Source organism: Larus michahellis, chromosome W (genome assembly GCF_964199755.1).
Source record: "Larus michahellis chromosome W, bLarMic1.1, whole genome shotgun sequence".
In the NCBI taxonomy this organism is placed as follows: Eukaryota; Metazoa; Chordata; class Aves; order Charadriiformes; family Laridae; genus Larus; species Larus michahellis.
Window position 1 is genome coordinate 21,104,504 of NC_133929.1, and position 16,286 is coordinate 21,120,789.

Genomic DNA, 16,286 nt, shown 5'->3' on the forward strand with positions numbered 1-16,286 from the left:
GAAATTCTGCCTTTAATAACATTTGCAATTGACTATCCCTCTCCCTCATTTCTTGAGGTAGTAATCAGGAATTGGTAGCAATTAGTGTGTTTCTCTTACATAAATATCATCTCTAGTTCTTTAGCAGATGGAGATTCTTGTGAAATTTTCTAGAGTTTACTTTTTTTAATTTGATTTTCTTGCCACCTACATGCTTGAATATCATCAGAATGCCCTAGTCCCAAAAGTGGTCTTTGTAACTGTCATGGCACGAAAAGGAGATGGTACAGACATCAAGAAAAAAAACAAAAACAACAAACACAGCCAAGAGAAATCTCTTCCAAAAGGACACCTGAATTACAAAAGTTAAATGACATATACATAAGCAGTTTCATCTAAGAACAGAGTGTAAGAAATGTCAAACTGACTCAGCTCTGGTGTTCGTCTAAGCCACTAGCCTCCCCAGCAGTGTCTGTAGGTGGACACCCAGAGAAGAACAAGAACAGGGGCAAGTATGATATTTCCCTTGATGACTCTCCTACACTCCAACTACTTTTAGTTCAATGGATTCTCCAAGATTGATGTGATTTGTCTATTGAGTAATCCTTAATACATATCTCTTCCAATTACTTATTTACACTCCTCTTGAATCCACATAATCTCTCTGCAACCAGAACATCCTTTGGCAAGGAGCACAGACCTGTACCCTGTTGCATGAGAAACGACCTCCTTGTCTTGGGCCTGAACTTGGCTCCCACTGTTTTTTAATTTTGATGGCCATTAATTCTTGTAGCAAAAGTGATATTACAGTCAATTCCTACCCAACCTTTGGATGCCAGTTATGATTTTATAGACTTCTATGACAACATTCTTAAATTTTAATTTTTTTTATATTTTTCACAATGAGAACAATCAGCCATTGGAATAATCTCCCCAGGGAAGTGGTGGATTCCCCAACATTGGACGCTTTTAAGATTCAGCTGGACAGGGTGCTGGGACACCTTGTCTAGACCGTGCTTTTGCCAAGAAAGGTTGGACCAGATGATTCTTGAGGTCCCTTCCAACCTGGTATTCTATGATTCTATGATCCCCCCCCCCCCTTTTCCTTACAATTTTGGTTTTGTTTTCATTTTTTTAATCATTAAACTGTTTTTATCTCAACCCACGAGTTTTCTCACTTTTACCCTTCCGATTCTTTCCCCCATCCCACTGGGTAGGGGGGAAGTGAGTGAGCGGCTGTGTGGTGCCTAGTTGCTGGCTGGGGTTAAACCATGACAGGGGTGTGTGCAGAGGAAGCCTGATTAGCTCAGTTATGATGCAGAACTTGTATAGAGCTACAGATAGATTAGATGAATCCAACCCTGCATGGCCTGGCAGAAGCAATTTTAAATCTTCCATCTCTACAGAAAATGTAACTGCCAGGAGTCTCCTGACTATCTGATTCTCAAGAAGGCTGGACAGTTATTATCAGATAAGTCTACCTGTTAAAAAGGGGATATGCTTTTCAATAAGAGTGAAACTTCTGAATTTAATTAAAAGAAGTGTTTAATTCTTAACTTTCATCAGAGAGGACATTTCCTTATGAGCAGGTAGTAGCACACCACATATGGTAATGCGTGGTTAATTCAGTTTGAGTGTGTAGAGTTAAATGGATACCCAATTAACTACATTACCATGGGACTAATATCCCCAAACTGCGCAAATAATTTAACCAGGGAGAAGATGATGTTTTTAAGTCACATTTTCTAATAAGTGTCTATCTTCGTTCACAGTCATTAAAGGGAAGCTCTTTATTAATACAAGCTTATCCTTAAATGATACAGGTCAGCTAGCACTTGGTTTACCAATTGCTTTACTCAGCTATGAAGCACCTAGAGAGCCTTGTAAAATTTAGAAATGTTCAGCATTCTTTTTTCCTTTTTAGTATGAAGCCCTAGTTAATTCCCCACAATAAATGACTATTTTCTGTTACCCAATAAAGTTAGCCACTCACACATACACATACAAACCTTTTCTTAGCTTTTCATTATTTTCCTCATCCAATCTACTATAAGCACTATACAGCTTTATTAGTATTTATCATGTAATAATTAATTTTACATCAGATTTCTACTTCTAATACCATGCCCTTTAGCTTCTTTTAATGGTTGAATGGTCATATTTATATCATGCATAATTACTTTTCTGCTAAAAAAAGTGCAAACCAAATTTTTAATACATGGACTAAAAAAAGGTCATCACTCCTAAAAAGAGTCTAGCTGTGGAAAATTTCAGCCCATACAGTAAACTTGAATGGCTGAAAACAAGAACTGAAAACACTGGAAATTTTTAATAGCATTTGATGATATTCATGCTATAATTATGCAGTGGTTTGTGTGGTTTCTTTTGTTCTGCTTACTCTGAGTGAGGAAATAATGGTTTCAGTTGAATGTCTTCATCAGAAGCTACTTTCATCAAGCTAAGTATGCCCTGTGGAGACTGAATGTTTACTTCTTACCCTACACTAAACTGAAGGCATAATAAAATGCAGGATTCATTAAAAAGAAATGCAGTAAATATTTATTCTTGAATGATGCAGCTAGGGTATCTGTGCTATCACCCGGACGTTATAGCCTTGTTCAGTTATTGGCATGTAAAACAGTATATCCCATCCAATATAAGAACATTTGTGTTCTTCCTTTAAAATGGCCTAATTTACTATTCATTAGTAACACCAAACACCCGCTACCTGCACTACCAAACTGCACATACTGAAGCAGTAGCTAAAATAGAATTTGAAACTGCTAAACTAAGCAAACATCCAAGTTGTGTTTTCAGGACGGTGCGTGAGCTGCAGCCAGAATTTGGACAGATTCATTGGGAAACCTGTTCTGGCATTGCCACTGTCCAGTTCTTACTTTTTTTTTTAAAAAAAAATAATTTTCTGGAACAACTACTACGTTGTCATCAGGGCAGTGTGCAAGCTGATTGTAGCTCCTGAGGAATGCGCTCTACTGAATAAATAATTTTTTTTTAATATAATACAGAGAACAAAGAAAACATGCTAAGTACAGAATGATCATAGAAAAACCAGAAGCAACTCCTTCAGTGAAATTCTATTCTTACTCCATGTTTTTAGTGGACCATTTTCTATACTTGATCTCTTCCTAGAAATGCTTTTTGGTTTTTATGCTTGACCAAATTTGCCTTGCTGCTCTTAAGCAATGAGAAAAAAGGAAGGGAAGGGAGGAAAGAAATAAGGAGGGCAGAGGGAGGAAAAGACAGATAATTATAATTTTTTATTTTTTAGTGGAAGGGTATTAGGCTTCATTTATGGAGAAATGCTTTCCTTAAAAGCAGAAATAGATTAAACTGTTTCTGATGTCTGTGACTGATGAGTCTGTACATGCATCTGTTTTTTTAACAAAACAAAAGCTCCATACTGGCCAAGATTTATGTTTTGACTGTCACTGTACTCTAGGGATAATTTCCACACTTTTCCTGTCCTATATGATAGATTTTTATAATGCATTCTCCTCTTGACATTTCAAAAGATACCGAGGGGAGCTGCAGGGTAAATTGGCAGAGGCAGTGCAGAAGCCAGAGCCCTCCACCTGCCCTCCAAAACACTTACAAATCCACAATATAATGAAAGGACTCAGGCTACATCTATGTTAGGGTATTAAATGGGTCCAGGCTTTGGAATTCAGTCATCTGTACTGTTAAATTAGTTAGAACAATCATGGTTTGGCCTGATTTTGACTTGAACCATCTAGCAATGACCAAGCAATTTGGGCACCATTCACCATTCCCAGTTGGCATTTTGTAAGGAGGGAAGCCACTTTCAGACCATAATAACACAGACATGGCCTCAGAGCCCATGAACGGGCATGGCATTGTTTCTTATAACTTGAATATGCCAACTATTTTAAATATGGAACTTGAATGATTTTGGAAATGAATTGTATGACATGTTTTCCCTTCACAACAGAGCTGGATTCAATGATACAGACAATCCATCACAGACCTATTTTCTTCTTATGCCACAAAACTTGTTAAAAAAAAAACCCTCACATATCTTTCCAAAAGTACAGATGTTATCCTGTGCTCTGTTGGGAGTTATATATACATGTATTCAGCACCACTCCTCCCATAGCAGAGGACACTAAAAGGCATTACTTGGTATCACTGAAAATTACACGGGTTTCATTATGCATCAGATCACTCCTCTTTTATTCTCCTCTTTTCTTGTTTCTTTTCTCTTTTCCCTGTTTATGCTTTCTTATCTCTGAATTTTTCAAATTCATTCTTGTTTTTTTCTCTTCCTTTCTGTAGAAGATACCAGCCAACTGATAACAAAAACGTCCTTCAGTAGATCAAGCATGAGCATCACCCAACAGAAGTCAGATTTATATTCCGATTAAGCAGCTACCTCTGTTACAGCAAGATGAATGCTGTCTTCCTCCCACACAAGCACTTTGCCAAAGAAAATTCTGACTGCTTCCACACAAAACATAAAATAAATTTAATAAAAACAAAACTGGAATAAAAAACTACAGTTTTAACAAAATAATTTTTTTAATGGCTTGTATGTCACATTCTAGCTTCCTCACCTCAAGTAAATACCATCTTAACCAAGGATGCTACTTCACAGAATGAAATAGAGGAGCTCTCCCTTCACTGGTGGCTTTCGGTGGTTTCATCTGCACAGATACCTGGTTAGCAAGTAGGGAGAGCAGAAAAAACCTTTCACCCAGGACCATTCTAGTCTAGCCAGGACAGGCAGTGACTCTGACAGACCGGTTCAGAATAGAGTAAACTTGCTTATTTCTTTGTATTAATCTAATACAAAATTCATTATCCTGGTCATTCATTGACTAGGTAGATGGTCAAATGAGATTAAACGTTACAGAATAGAATCAAAAAGAGCATTTCAACACAGAAAGAGCAAAGACATTAAAGTTTTCCATACCATGAAGAAACACTTGAACACTTACCTCCCTAAGGGGATCATTGAGCTCATTGAGAATGTTTTCTTCATCAAAGATCTTGCCTTGGTAGCGGTGCTCATAGTAATCATGGATCTTCTGGCGCATTTCAGCAGGTAACTTGTGGAATGACATGTACTGTTCCACTTGTTTGTACTGTCAGGAGAATAAAAGGAAGAATCAGAAAAAAAACACACATTTTTTTACTATCTAAAGGCACCTGCAAAATGAAAATTCATTCATGTATCCACTTAAGCTTTATATATTTTATAAAGATAATATTTTATACATATGTCAGAGGACCCTCATGACATATCAGTTAATTTAGTATTACTGCTCACGTGACAGCACAACAACTGAAAATTATGGAAACTGCCTTTAGTGGTAATGCTAATAGCCACATTAATTTATAAGTTTTAGAAGCCAAACCCTCACACTTGTCATGTTCCCTAAAATCCCAGCTATATAGAAGTTGTGAAACTACACCAACACCAGTTTTAGCTCATTCCATGCAGCAGACAGGGAAACTGTACACAGTGTATATCTACTTTTCTAGTGCTGCATTCAGAAAGAGTTTAAGGTATGAAATTTCAGAAACTAGATATGCTGTATTAATATGCAACATATTAATATTGTGTACGCTTATAAGGAGACTGAAGAACAAAGTTAAAATCTGTGGAGGTAATGAAGTAGAAAGTATTCCTCAGGAGGAATGAAGAGAAGAGAGAAGTGAACTGGAAAAATAGGCACAGCATCAGGAAACAGATAGATGCCAGGACCCAGGAGACTCAAGAGGATCTCACTCAATTTACCTTGTGCATTACCTTGCGCCAGTGACAAGTGGAGTCCCTCAAGGATCAGTACTGGAACTGGTCTTGTTTAATATCTTCATCAGCGACATGGACAGTGGCATAGAGTGCACCCTCAGCAAGTCTGCCGACGACACCAAGCTGTGTGGGGCGTCTGACACGCTGGAGGGAAGGGATGCCATCCAGAGGGACCTGGACAGGCTGGAGAGGTGGGCCCATGCCAACCTCATGAAGTTCAACAAGGACAAGTGCAAGGTCCTCCATCTGGGTCGGGGCAATCCCAAGCGCCAATATAGGCTGGGCAGCGACTGGCTTGAGAGCAGCCCTGAAGAAAAGGACTTGGGGGTGCTGGTGGACGAGAGGCTCAACATGAGCTGTCAGTGTGCACTTGCAGCCCAGAAAGCCAATCGTATCCTGGGCTGCATCAGGAGAAGTGTGGTCAGCAGGTCGAGGGAGGTGATTCTCCCCCTCTACTCCACTCTCGTGAGACCCCACCTGGAGCACTGTGTCCAATTCTGGAGTTCCCCCACTACAAGAGAGATATGGACGTGCTGGAACGTGTCCAGAGAAGGGCCACGAGGATGATCAGAGGGCTGGAGCACCTCTCCTATGAGGACAGGCTGAGAGAGCTGGGGTTGTTCAGCCTGGAGAAGAGAAGGCTCCGAGGAGACCTTATAGTGGCCTGCCAGTATCTTAAGGGGGCCTACAAGAAAGCTGGTGAGGGACTTTTTAGGATGTCAGGTAATGGTAGGACTAGAGGGAATGGATTAAAACTAGAGATGGGTCGATTCAGACTGGACGTTAGGAAGTTCTTCACCGTGAGGGTGGTGAGACACTGGAACAGGTTGTCCAGAGAGGTGGTGGAAGCCCCATCCCTGGAAGTTTTTAAGGCCAGGCTGGACGGGGCTCTGAGCAACCTGGTCTAGTGGGAGGTGTCCCTGCCCATGGCAGGGGGGTTGGAGCTAGATGATCTTTAAGGTCCCTTCCAACCCTAACAATTCTATGATTCTATGATTTGGTTTCCTTGTTCCTACTAGTCCTCTGCCCTGTCTTCTGCTTTGTTTGCTTCCCTTCTTCAGAAACCATTTTGATAGCATAATTTTCAGAAAAGAACACCCCAAACTAACATACTCAGAGTTGTACTGAACTAAACTGTATGATACATCTGAGACCCACAAGATGGAGAAGCTGCCTAAACCACAAATGGATAAGTACCACTTCACCAAGACTTTTACCTCTCTGACCCCCCGTCAATGTCTCAGTTGAAGAGGATAAGACAAAGAAGAAGAAAACCCCTCACAGGCTTATAGGTGAGTTAAAACTTGGCAGAAACTTGGTTTCCTTATCATCCTGGTTTGGGGTGAAGCAGAGCCAACTTTCTGTTCAGTCACTTGCTCTTACTTGTTGCTGTGGCAACCAGGGTCAGCTGACTTCATTGTTTACCCCATGGAGGGGTTGCACCTGTGGAGAGGCGTGGACAGGTCAGGTGACCAAAACTGACTAATTGGGTATTCCATCCCATCTGCCATGCTCAGTATAAAAGCTGAGGGATCAAAAGATTGCTTTCTTCTTTAATGGCTGCTTCTTCAATAAATGATGTCTGAGGAGGATGCTATTGGCTTATCTGCCTTTGATCCTGGTCAGTGTGTTCCATTTCCCATTTGTCATTGAGTCCAGTCTAGAACTTCCTTAGTGCTTGCTAGTGATATCTTCCTGGGAGCTTGATATGGTTTTGTGTATATTTGTATATGTTGTATCTATTTCATTATTTCCTTTTAATTTTATTATTAATATTTCATTAAAGTAGTTTAGTTTTTTTCTGAACTCTTCCTCTCCTTGGAGTAAGAGGTGGGGGAGAGCATCTGCTGTCTTGTCATTGGCCAAAACCATGACACTTATGTTAAAAAGTCTTCATTTAATTTTTTCTTCACTTTTTCCATGCTGAAATAGGCAATTTTAACTGTTTTCAATGAAAAAAAAAAGCCCATGAAGTCTTAATTAGGATCAGCATCTCCGTAGAGCAATTAAATGAATTGATGGTGTACATGCACTCCTTATGAACTGCAGCACATATCCTTTAACTTATATAACTGAAGGCTGCTTCATCCTCTGGAACTGAAATTAGTTTTTGCTTTGCAAAGTGGCAAAAGATTAGATGAGGCCATGTGTACAACATGTATTCCCTAAATAAGAAGAAAGTAATTTTGCATGGGACTTCTTAGCAATGTATGATGAATATGTAAGTCTGATTTAACCTCTCTACAACCATTTTGCACTTCTGAAGCAAGAATCCTTCACCCCCATTCTTTAGAAGTGAGATTTAAATTTGCATGCTCATCATTGTCTTCTGCTCAGAGAAGAAGAAATTTATCCATATGTTATGGGTATGAATCAGAGTTCTGGGTCCCTGGAAGACAGACATGCTCTAGCATAAACAATGTATTGCTTCTAAAATTACTCTAGTAATCACTTGCAACTAATATAGGCATGGATTTACTTGGAGGGAAGGGATAGGAGATCACCCAGTGATCTATATCTCATCAAGGTGGTTACACAGTCCCAGCTGCTGTGCAGTGCTCCAGCTTTTCTGCAGCAAAGCTGAAGAGAAGATGCTGCACTATGCAATATCCCCTTTGTCTTTGTGTTCAGCCCTTCATTGCTGTTGTGGGAAAGTAATGGAAGATTGGTGAGGAGGATTGTAAATATGCTCAAGTGACTCATACCTGGGGTACTGGGAAACATATCACAATTGTTTGGTCTTATGTGCTCACAAGTAGAACATCCACACTTACATAATGTAAGTCTGTGGTAGAATCAGGGACACCTTATCTAACATGCCTGAGAATCCTGCCCTGCTGTTGAAGATCAAAGCACAGTGAAAAAACTATGCCTGCTTGAACCCCTGAAATACAGGCAAGAACAGCAAGTCTGAGCTTGGCCTCTCTCTTGCTCTTTGGTGCTTGCATGCCTCTGCCCAGGTGTTGCTTTGGAAATTTCCTGATCTGTAAGGTACTAAGATTAAATTTGTTCTTTAGCTTTCATCTGTGGTTTTGTGGTGGTTCCTGTGTCCTGCCTTGATCAGCTCACACATTGTGGTCTCATGTAAGAAGGATGTGTAATGTGTTGTCATAGCACACATGGACAGGGAAAGGACTTCGTTAAGCTCCCTAGCACAGGGGCTGCACCCCTCTATCCAATCTTATTTGCATACAAATTTGCTTGAGCAACACTAATAAAGAATAATCCTTACTAATTAAAAATATATATTCATTTGAGATATGTAGGGTATAACGCAAGAGAGTTGCAAAGATCTTTTATACTGGAATAAACTTGAAGAGAACACTTATGCTAAAAACAATTTGTTTTGCGTGCAAGTTACACTGCTCCCTTTCATTAATGCTGTTATTTGAATAGGTGCTTTATCCCACACAAACTATTTCTATTCTCTACCAGAAACTATGGTTACACATTAGAATTTTAGAGAAACATAAAACTAGTAGGAATCTAGTGCTTATCACTGGTGTATCTCAAAGTGTTTTCAAATGAATAACACATAGAATAATAGGGACAGCTGCATATCAGCAATGCTTATTTTTTTTAAATCAACTAGGAATTTAGTCTCCCACAATTACCAGAAATATTTAACTATCTTAAATATGATCAAGGTTCCTTTCCATATCAAAATAGCTGACCTTGTGAGTGTACAGCATACTATTGCTCTGTAATAAATCTCTTCCTAATTTTTCTCAGTGTGATTTTTTTTGACTTACATTTCATGTCACTCATAATATACTACTCCCTTTTTGATATTCTGTCATGACATTCATGTGAAGCTTTCCCTCAAAACTTTTATTTTCTTCAGCAACTGATATTTTTCACTAACTCAGTCCAAGTCATGATTGCTTTTTTATTTCTATAATATTGTTCCAACTCAGAAAAGCATGGGTTTTTTTTTTTTTCAGCCTGCTATATGTTACTGGCAATATTGAGGGTGTGCCAGATTAGTGGTCACTGTGGTGTATCATATGCCAGTTGCAAAAAAAGTGTGCTAAAATGAAGATACAAACAGAGAAAAATTAATATGGTCTTCTTAATTTTGTGTAATAAAACACTAATTTTTTCAAGTTTTGAAGAAAAGCTTCTCTTTGGGTACCACATTTGTCAATAATGGTTAGATTTGGAGGCATTTTTTACTTTTAAATAGTATACTGTGTTTTGTTGTTTTTTTTTCTCATGAAAACAATGCAAATCATTTAAAGGGAACTGCACTACTTTCTGGGAAAAAGTTACATGTCAAAAAGGTTTAAAAATTCTGATTAGCACTGTGAATACCTTGAATAAATATGAAAATTCTATAGCTTCCCCTGGCTTTTTGAAGTGTGATTTTTACATATGAAGTTGATAAAAGTGTCAGTAAAGTTAAATTTTGTCCAAACTTTGTATGTGAGTTGTATTTAGAAGAACTGTAACTGATCCTGAGTCATCCATAAGACTTGACAATTGAACCTGTATCTTTATATGCGAGTGGAATAATTTGTCTCTATTAACTCTTCTCATCACACTGTATCTTTTTCCTTCTAGATGTAAAATTTTGGTTTACTTGTGGGGGGTTTGCTTGTTTGTTTTGGTTTATTCAGAAAAGAAATGTCTTAATTCCACACTGACAAAAACACCTCAAGTGCTTTTATTACTCATGTGAAATTTCTGAGATACCGCAAGTTCCCTCAAAACTGACTTTAATTCTTTTCCTTTGGCTTTTATTATGTCACATGAGAAGCACCAGACTACATTCAAAATATAACTGTTAAAACTCTTTCTTTAATCTCAAATGGCATTTCCATCCTTGCTCCTGCCTGACACGAAGGAGCACTAGATTTTCCAGGGATGACTATTTAGTACAGAACTCCATGTGTGCATATCTAAAGGGATGTCAGAGGCCTCATAAAGCAGTGGCAAACTACCTCCAATTCCAGGGTACTGAGGAGAGAAAGAAGAGGCATCCAGGCTCTTCAGCAGAAAGCAAAATTCTGTGTAAAAAACAGATTATGAAAATACTTTGCTTCCATTTAAAGACACTGTTTTGTATGGGGAAACTTGGTATATTTTAAAGCACACGCTTCATAAGCTGTTTCAGTTTAATTCTTTATGTTCTATTATGTGTTGCTATTAAGATACTATGTACAAACTACATAGAATCTTCATGGTTGGAAAGGACCTTGGAGATCATCAAGTCCAACCATACACACACACACAAAACAAAGCCTCTACAATCTCTGCCCTTCAGAGCATGCCCTGAAGTGCCACATCTAGATGTTTCTTAAACACCTCTAAGGGATGGTGACTCAACCACCTCCCTGGGCAGGCTGTGCCAGTGCCTGACCACTCTTTCAGTAAAGTAATTCTTCCTAATATCTAATCTAAACCTCCCCTGCCGCAACTTCAGACCATTTCCTCTGGTCCTGTCATTATTCACCTGGGAGAAGAGGCCAACACCCACCTCTCTCCAACCTCCTTTCAGGTAGTTGTAGAGGGCAATGAGGTCTCCCCTCAGCCTCCTTTTCTCCAAGCTAAACACGCCCAGCTCCCTCAGCCTCTCCTCATATGACCTGGTCTCCAGACCCCTCACCAGCCTGGTAGCTCTCCTCTGGACGTGCTCCAGCACCTCAATGTCCCTCTTGTACAGAGGGGCCCAGAACTGAACACAGTACTCGAGGTGAGGCCTCACCAGTGCCAAGTACAGAGGCACGATCACTTCCCTGCTCCTGCTGGCCACACTATTCCTGATACAAGCCAGAATGCTGTTGGCCTTCTTGGCCACCTGGGCACACTGCTGGCTCATGTTAAGCTGGCCGTCCACCAGCACCCCCAGGTCCTTTTCTGCTGGGCAGCTTTCCAGCCGCTCTTCCCCAAGCCTGTAGCGTTGCTTGGGGTTGTTGTGACTGAAATGCAGGACCTGGCACTTGGACCATCGATCCAGCCTGTCCAGGTCCCTCTGTAGAGGGAGGCCTGTAGTTCCCCGGATCCTCCTTCCGACCCTTCTTGTAGATGGGCGTCACATTAACCACCCTCCAGTCATCTGGTACCTGCCCTGTTGACCAGGATTGTTGATAAATGATGGAGAGAGGCTTGGTGAGCTCTCCTGCCAGCTCCCTGAGTACTCTTGGGTGAATCTCATTCGGCCCCATAGACTTGTGTGTGTCTAGGTGCAGAAGCAGATCGTTGACTACTTCTTCCTGGATTATGGGTGGGTTGTTCTGCTCTCCACCCTTATCTTCCAGCTCAGGAGGCTGAGCACCCTGGGGATAGCTGGTGTGACTGTTGAAGACGGAGGCAAAGAAGGCATTAAGTATCTCAGCCTTCTCCTCGTCCTTGGTTGCAACTTTCCCCCCAGCATCCAGTAAGGGATAGAGATTCTCCCTGGCTCTCTTTTTGTTGATGTATTTATAAAAACTTTTTTTGTTGTCCTTCATGTTAGTGGCCAGGTTGAGGTCCAGCTGGGCTTTTGCCTTCCTAATTTTCTCTCTGTATAACCTCACGAGATCTCTGTACTCCTCCTGAGTTGCCTGTCCCTTCTTCCAAAGGTGGTAAACCCTCCTTTTATTCCTAAGTCCCATCAGAAGTTCCTTATTCATCCAGACTGGCCATTTTCCCCGCCCTTTAGACTTGCGACACTTGGGGACAGCCTGCTCCTGGGCCTTTAAGATTTCCTTCTTGAAGAGCGTCCAGCCTTCCTGGACCCCTTTGCCCTTCAGGACTGTCTCCCAAGGAACTCTCTCAACCAGTGTCCTGAACAGGCCAAAGTCTGCCCTCCAGAAGTCCAAGGTGGAGGTTTTGCTAACCCCCCTCCTTACATCACTACGAATTGAAAACTTGACCATTTCATGACCACTAAACCCAAGACGACCTCCGTCCACCACATCTCCCGCTAGTCCTTAACTGTTTGGGAACAGTAGGTCTAGCGAGGCACCTCCCATGGTAGGCTCACCTACCAGTTGTGTCAGGAAGTTATCTTCCACACACTCGAGGAACCTCCTAGCCTGCCTGCTCTCTGCTGTGTTATATTTCCAGCAGATGCCCGGCAGGTTGAAGTCCCCAACCAGAACAAGGGCTGGCGATTGCGAGACTTCAGCCAGCCGCTTACAGAATACTTCATCTGTCTCCTCATCCTGGCCAGGTGGTCTGTAGCATACTCCCAGCACAACATCTCCCTTATTTGCCCTCCCCTTCATCCTTACCCATAAACACTCGACTTTATCATCACTGGAATCTAGCTCTATACAATCAAAACACTCCCTAATGTACAGAGCCACACCCCCACCTCTCCTTCCTTGCCTGTCCCTTCTGAAGAGCTTATAGCCATTCATTGCAGCATTCCAGTCGTGACAGTCATCCCACCACGTTTCCGTGATGGCAACTACATCATAGCTGTCCTGCTGCACAATGGCTTCCAGCTCATCCCGTTTGTTGCCCATGCTATGTGCATTCGTGTAGATGCACTTGAGCTGGGCTACCGATTTCACCCCCATCCTTGGCCCTTGATCCCTAGGCTCATTACTAGTGGGCCTGGTTTTATCCCCTTCCCCCTTCATTTCTAGTTTAAAGCCCTGCTAACTAGAGTTAGCCTTGCTAACTCTTGGCCTAGTACCCTTTTCCCCTTTTGGGATAGGGTTTTCCCATTCTTAGCGAGCAGGCCCAGTGTCCTGCAGATCAAACTATGATCACAGAACCCAAAGCCCTGCTTGTAGCACCAGTTTTGGAGCCAGGTGTTGATCTGTCCGATTTTCTTGTTTACCCATTTGTCAGTCCCCAAAACTGGAGGGACAGAAGAGAACAGAATTTGTGCTCCCAAACCCTTGACAAGCCATCCCAAGGCCCTGAAATCTTTCTTCATTGCCCTCAGACGACTTCTCTCCAGCTCATCACTGTCTGCCTGTAAGATCAGAAGAGCCCCCCTAATGCGTAATTTCATATGGCACATTCCCCCCTTTTTATGATAGCTATCTCCCTATCATAGGAAATAATAAATTAATTTGCTTTTTTCACTCAATCATTTGAGAAATTAGATAATAGATTGTTTACAAGCTTTTAAAATGATCCCTTAACCCAGCTGCATGTTTGTGTGTCTAAGTATCACGTGATATTGCTTCTGTTTGCTGAATGAATAATCTAATCTGGAAAAATCCCTGAGGATTGATTCTCCTAGGAAGAAAGTTGTTATCTCCTCTCTGCAATCATTGTCAGTCATACAATCCATTCATGAACTGTATGCCTCAATTCACAGTTACAGAATCAAAGAATAAAATACTGGGTGTGCTGCACTGTATTAGCTGTGCTGATGCCTCTAGCCTGGAGCTTCAGCTACCAGCAGCTAGAATAAAGTGGAGAACATGATTACCGATCTTCTACAGTAAGGGAATCCTACCTCACTAACAAATATTCCTTGTTACTGCAAGGCCCTCATGTTATGGAAACACAACATAGGTCTAAGCATTAACCTACTGCCTACTACAACCTACTGTTGAGCACGTGAATGGTTTTTAGATTACCAGAGGACAGAAAGGAGAGAAAGGTCAAAAACATCTTCCCAAGCTATAAAGAATTTTGGATAAAAATTCCTGAAGTGTTTAAGCTCAACTTCTATTAAATCTCACCAACATTTAAAAGCACTATCTTCAGTAGCTGCTACTACATATTTGCTATTTGCAATGCTCATTCTCTTCCATATGACAACAGTTTTTTCATCTGTATAGGAGTGGAGTCATTGATTCTGTCCTAATGTTAAAAATAATCTCTTCAGGCTCCTGCTTCATATTCACTAGAGGGCTGCAACTGGTTTCCATGCACTTGGACAAAGGGGACTCTCATTCTCCACTGGAAATTCAACCAGGAATCAAGAAACGTTGCTGTGCCCCTTGCAAGGGTTACTGTACGTCTGGAATTTGTACAGTTCATCCTTTTAAAATCCTTTTCATCCTAACCTTGACTGGGATTATTAGAAAAAGAAAGAAAGGTTCTAAATGTTGAAATACCTCTGTGTTTCAGATGGGGACAAGACTCAAATCTCTGTCCCTCTCTTGTATGACTTCCCCCAACTGCATTTGAAAAGGGATTGACTACCATTTTATGAACACCTCTCATTTTTGCATAGTCCCATGGACGATAGCAGGTTATTTCATGAGCCAGCTGAAGTTTAGATCTGTCTGTCAAGGCACCGAAGGACAGTCTGTAACCAAATACTTGGTTAAATTTAAAGTTAGCACTAACCTTAACATTTACTCATAGAACAGTTTGGGTTGGAGGGGACCTTAAAGATCATCTAGTTCCTACCCCCCTGCCATGGGCAGGGACACCTTCCACTAGACCAGGTTGCTCAAAGCCCCATCCGGCCTGGCCTTGAACGCTTCCAGGGATGGGGCATCCACAGCTTCCCTGGACAACCTGTTCCACTGTGTCACCACCCTCATAGTGAAAAATTTCTTCCCGATCTCTAATCCAAATCTACCCTCTTCCAGTTTGAAGCCATTACCCCTCGTCCTATCACTACATGCCCCTGTAAAAAGTCCCTCTCCACCTTTCTTATAGGCCCCCTTCAGATACTGGAAGGCTGCTATAAAGTCTCCCTGGAGCCTTCTATTCTCCAGAATGATCATCACAGGTGATTACCTTTGATGATACCAAAAATGAGTAAGCACAAACGATCAGAGATCTGTCCGTGTTCAGAAAAGTTAACAGATAGTGAACCTGCCAGTCATCCATTTGGTTATCTTCTTTTGGTATCTGCAAAGTAATAAGCTCACCTGTCCATCCCACAGTCACTGAATGGCTGCATTCACTACGAATCCAGAGCTATTTCTACAATCTGCTTTCGTCACTACTAGTCTGCTTAGCTTACAGATATTTTCACAGAAAAAAAAGCCAACAGTTTATAATCGACCACAGATCAAAATAAAAAGTAAGTTTCCTGCTGAATGGTGTGATAGGGTCACTTTTATAGTTCTTTATCAGTGATAAAGTTTAGCCTAAGTGATTTGTTTAGCCTAAAAGCTATAATTTGCTATCTATTTTTTACTAATTACCCCCCAAAGAGTACTGTTGCTTGCAAGAATGCTTTAAGCTGTCATTTTACTTACACACAGTAATTAAACATTTCCTTTCAATCGCCACAAAATACACAATCTCTTATTATTGTTCATTACAATTAGTGTAATTGAGAAATTAAGTTATATGGAATTTTCTGAATAGGATTTTTTTTCTTAGCCTGTTCTTTATATTGCACAAATTTGCTTTTTACTGTTTTAAAAAGGGGAGGGGAGGAGCATGAAAAGCAGGCTCAGTTCTTCTCTTCACAGAGGCAATGACAGAAATTTGATTTAATGAAACAACTATCAAAGCCTCAAGCAATTAAAAGCATCTCTTCTCCATGCTACTAAAGGTGAAACTGTATCAAGTCTAATAGCAGGATTTTCTTTTTTAATGAGAAAAATACTGTAGAGATGATGGCTTATTTAAAAATATCAAATATGCTATAATG

The 16,286-nt window shown here is 40.8% G+C and overlaps 1 protein-coding gene across 1 annotated transcript in view; it reads right to left on the reverse strand.

Moving 5' to 3' along the window:
* LOC141735550 (potassium/sodium hyperpolarization-activated cyclic nucleotide-gated channel 1-like) overlaps positions 1-16,286 on the reverse strand; it is a 318,988-nt gene that overhangs the window by 56,329 nt on the left and 246,373 nt on the right. Inside the window, exon 5 of the mRNA XM_074568526.1 lies at positions 4,956-5,102. Coding sequence (XP_074424627.1) covers positions 4,956-5,102 — 147 coding nt within the window. The remainder of the gene's footprint in view (positions 1-4,955; positions 5,103-16,286) is intronic.